At 33.3% G+C, this 5,141-nt stretch overlaps 1 protein-coding gene and 1 pseudogene across 1 annotated transcript; both read right to left on the bottom strand.

The window, feature by feature from the left end:
- Positions 1-431: 431 nt before the first annotated feature.
- On the bottom strand, positions 432-932 carry LOC104804860 (annotated as a pseudogene).
- A 1,410-nt stretch (positions 933-2,342) lies between these two features.
- Positions 2,343-3,284, bottom strand: LOC104804859 (calcium uniporter protein 3, mitochondrial-like; the record flags this gene model as incomplete). The annotated part of the gene is made up of 2 exons (XM_010529221.2): positions 2,343-2,873; positions 2,972-3,284. Coding segments are annotated over 2 exons (757 nt in total), but the record flags the coding sequence as incomplete, so codon positions are not given.
- Between the last annotated feature and the right edge of the window lie 1,857 nt (positions 3,285-5,141).

Here is a 5,141-nt window from a genome sequence, read left to right as displayed (position 1 = left end):
CCACAATTTTGAGGGAAAAAATTACCTCGATAGCAGTTGGATTTGGACAAACTTATTCCACTACCAAAGACAAAATGGTTGGATCAACCTTTGTCTTGTATTTTTGGACTTTTTTTGTAAGAAAAAGATGGAAGCTGAAGTAAGTATTTTGATTTGACTTGTGTTTATAACCGTTTATATTACAATTTTTTAAGGATAAGAAGATGTGGTTTTTATATTTGTATTTAGCCTTTGTAGCATTATATGTCGGTTATAAATTGGTCTTTAAATACATGTATTGTTGGTGGTAGAAATTTTATTTTAGAGAGTTTTTTGTGTAATCAAGTGTGTGTAATATTTGTGGTGTTTGATATAAGATAATGTTTTTTTTATATATATCTTCATTAGAAAATTACTCTCTTTCCAATTTTTATAAAATGTGATGATTGATACTATTGGATGACCATGAACCATTCTAGGCTGATACTGTCAAACAATGACTCATATGTATCTTCAAACAAGTCTAGGACTTTCTCAAAACCTTGAGCTCCACTATAATACAGGTCAGGAACTTTGTTCTCTGTCATGTTTCTTGCAATAAGAACACATTAGCTTAACCTTTGTATTTGAATGAGTTTCGCGCTAACTTTCCACACATCAAAAGCCCTCAATATGTCCTCTTGGTTTTGCTTGTCCATTGCAAGGATAAAATTAAATTCCACGAAATCAGATGCCTCTATCGGTCTTGATATCGACATTATATCAATCCCATGACGTTTAACAACACTTCTCATCCTTGCATCTGCCAAATTTTTCTCGTGATAATTAATGGTTCTAGCGAAATCAATCTTAAATTTTGAATCAAGCCCTCGTTTTTTAACAATACCTCTAAAGACGCCTTCAGTTGATGGGCTCCGACAAATGTTGCTCAGACAGACGAAGAGGACAAAGAAGGGTTTGTATGAATGTATGTATTTATGTATGTGGTTATAGTGAATGAATAAATAAAAAATTTGTAAGAAAGCGTATGTATTGTTTGAGAATTTTTTTAAAAAAAATAATAATGTTATCTCTCCACAATGCAAAATAAAATAAGTATTGATTCACTCACATTTCAACGAGAATAGCCACATAAAAACAAACATAAATCAACCTTTACATTCTCCATATTTTACGCTGTAATAATTCAACAGAGGGTATCATAAACTTTCTCAAACATAGGATGAGACTCTTATCACATTTTTAACCTTAATTACCACAATTAAGGTTCTGACAGATATGGTATCGCCAAATTCTATGGTATCACCAAATTCTATGAAATATTTGTTTTTATTGGATGAAAAACAAAATAAAACATATCTTTAAATACACATTTTTCACCACAAATAGATCAAGATTGATCAACTTTGAAATACAATTTTTCATTTCATCCCAATCATCAGAAAATATTTTTTCTTCACAAAATTTCGAGTCTAAAAAGATGTTAGATTCTTACTCAAAACCTACGCCCTACAAGAAAACATTTTCATCCCTTCCTAGGAAAAAACAACTTTTTGCTCGATCTATAACATGGAAGTTAATGAACAAGACTATTTTGGTTATGTTTATGGAATTATTATTTGTATATTTTTCAAATTGTAGTTATTTTTCGTTATAGTATAATCTTTATGAATTTGTTATGGTTTTTATTCCTTAGACACAAATAGTAAGATCCCAAAGTGATAACTTGGAGCTCATTTTATAATACACCAATGCTAGTAAAATGCTAAAATCCCAATGCGCCTGTGGGAGGATTGCAAAAGAATTGATATGCATATCTATTTTGGGCTTTAATGTGTGGTAATATTGACGGCCCGTATATATTTTTTTGGATGAAATACGGCCCATATATGATTATTAAGATGTCTATCTTCCGTATAGCATGACCGCATGAGTGGAGTGCTGCTGCTTTCACGTAGAAATGATGAATTGCGTAAATTAAAGAAATCGATTTTCTTTTTTTATTCACGCTGAAATGTGTGAACAAATGTTTGTACGCATTTGCTACTTGTCAAGAAAAGGAGTGATCCACACGGATTATGTGTATTAATCGTTTGATTTAAAATACGAAGCAATGTATAAAAGATTTTCTAAATTTTAATTTTCACCTTGATGTTGGACTATTATTATTATTGTTGTTGTTTTGTGTATTTCGTAATATAAATATATTATCCATAACGTTCTTTCAACCACGATCTCACTCTACCCTTGAATTCAATTCTATCTATTTTTTAGTGTCCCCACAATGCATTTTCCATCTTGGTTGCATGAATAAGATAATAATATTTCTTTTTCTTTTTTTTATAAATAATTGTAGATTTCATTCCCCTACATTTGCCGTATGAAATCCTCAAAACACATGTACATTTCATATTCTCCTAGTGGTAAAAAAACAACAAAGCAAATGGTAATCACGACCAACGTGGACGGGATCCAAACGATTCTGGACGGAACGTACTTCGAAGCTCGTTATATCGATGGACGTCGAAATTACGGGTTTCCATCAAACGTTTCTGTTTCTTCTCGAAGCGACTCTTGTAGAAACCTTCGAAGGAAGGCTCCTTGGAAGTGGTGAGGAAGAAGGCGTAGCCGCCCATGAAATACGTCGAAGTCACGTAGAAGCAGATGGGCTCCATCACGTCCCACGATAGCTCCCAAAACGTCAGCCTAAAGAACCCAATGGTTTGGGCCATCAGAAGCCCCAGTCCGGCCCATAGTTCACGTCGGACCATTTCGTCTGCTCGTTTGTCGATCTCCGATTTCACAGCCTCGAGTTTCTGTAACTCTTCCCGTCTTCTCGTTGCGTCACGAGTGGATTCGTGTGTCGGAATCAGACCTTCCACGGCTCTTGTAATCTGCAACGACAAAATTAATATTGATTTAGCTTTTCTTTTTTTTTTGTATAGACAGTCTTCTAATATATTTTATTTTTTATTTGTGTTCGGGATGTTACCTCTTCGGGCTTTAGGCAAACGAACTTTCCAAGAACGATGACGTTTCCGGACTCGTCGAGCATATTCGCGACCCGAACACCTTGTTCAGGATCCGAATAGGCTTCTCCACAAACCCGAACAAACTCCGAATAGGGAACCCAATTCCTCCCGATTTCTCTCAGCCGCGATTTCACCATCTCCATCCCCGCTGCTCTCATCAGCTTCCTCGCATCTTCCACCGTCACCGCCGGCAAAAATTCCGGCGACTCCTCGGCCTTCGCCGGCGGCAGTATTTCGTCCAATCGGATCCTATCCTTGGACAAATTCATTTCCCTGACGAGAATTACCAATTCCCAGAAAAAAAAAAAAACTAATGCAAAGAATCGAAGAGGAGGAGATGGACGCCGCGTCTCGTAAATGGGTCAAAGTGCCAGGAGCGCTGGGCGCCTTTTATATGCGTGGTTCTGCGAAAGACGAACAAAACGACAAGTTACCTAAAAACAGTATCTTGCCACGATATTTTGAGATGCAGATAGGAATCGCGAGATTTAAGCATAGCATTTGGCATTGGCATGTAATTATTATCCAATCGTCTTTTAAACGTGGTTTATTTATATTTCATTAGCATAGGAAGATAACATCGTCACATCAACACTTACGAAATATGGGTGTCTTCATCGAATCAAAACAAAAGTATTATTGGAAAAATAGAATCCAATTTTATTGAAATTATTACAAAAATTAAATTTATATAGAATTTAAATATTATTGTACCTTTTTTTATTGATTTAATTTTATCGGTTTCTTACCATATTTAGACAGGAATATTATCATATTTAGATAAGTTTATTGGTTACTTTAGATTTAAATGGAGTTTAAATATTATTATATTTTTTTATTTATTTGACTTTATCTGTTTCTTATTTAAAAATTTTATTGGTTATTTAAATTTATTCGATGATTATCGATAACATATTAGAAAATGTAATTTTATCTTCAATCTGTATAAACTTAAACTTTTGATCTTTTTTTAATAAACTTAAACATTAGAAACTAGTGATTCATTGACATTAAAAAACATGAATTTAAAAATACATGAAAATAGATAACCAATTATAATGCAATTAAATAAAATAAAAAATGAAATGAAATGGGTTGTAAAATTTCGCGAAATAATAATTGCACAGTATTATTTGCTCCAAAAAAACTAATGAAAAGCATAATTCGTTTGTTTAAATATGGAATATTTGTATCGTACAACGACATGTAGACAATCTGTGTACCTTTTTTTTAGGCATGCGACACATGCGTAGGCGTAACTGTTGTTTTGTTTGATTCCGTATATGCCATACATAATATGGGTAAAATCACGACCACAATACCTTCAAAATTGAACTATTTGTTTACGTAATTAATTGAAAAATCGGGCCCAAAAATTTTGAAAATTTGAATTTTCGATGGCCCCACAATTATTGGGGTAATTAATTATCGTCAATTTATCTTCATCGGAGATACCGGAAAAGGAGAAATTGAGGGGATATCGCGATGGGTCATGCTAAAGGATGACGACCGAACACGTGTCATGCTAAGCTCCCGACGTCATTAGCGACCGCCACGCACTGCCGTCCGATCTTTTGATCCACACTATCACACCCAACCAATTATTATTATTTTTTATTATTTCTTGTTTATCAATCATTATTATTATTATTTTGCAGCTGCAAAGCTTAAACGCCGCTAATTATGTTAATGCTTTTAATCTATGCTTAAAAACCGTTGTAATCGTATATAATGAGGGGGTTTTCTTTAAAGATTTTCTTATAAATCGTCGTTCTAGATAAGATCAAAGAGTCATCTGTGTATTTAAAAAAGAAAACCCATACCTTTTAAAGAGAGGATTATTTCTAAATATTAAAATATGACCAATATTCGTAAATAAAATCATGGATACAACGCATTTCGCCAGTATCATTGGAAATATTCGTACGCATTCCCCCGTTTTAATGTGTGTACACGAACATATATATATATCACCAATTCGAATAAAAAATACTCGCAGTCCGGATCGATAGATCGATATATAATCGTTTTATTACAAAAAACTTTGTTAGCAATTTTGTTTGTTACTGACAAAATTTGGAAATTACCGTTTAACATATATATATATATATATATATATATATATATATT

Source organism: Tarenaya hassleriana, unplaced genomic scaffold, assembly GCF_000463585.1.
Source record: "Tarenaya hassleriana unplaced genomic scaffold, ASM46358v1 Cleome982, whole genome shotgun sequence".
NCBI classification, from domain to species: Eukaryota; Viridiplantae; Streptophyta; class Magnoliopsida; order Brassicales; family Cleomaceae; genus Tarenaya; species Tarenaya hassleriana.
Note: the sequence above shows the minus strand (reverse complement) of the source record. Positions and strands in the feature narration are given on the sequence as shown.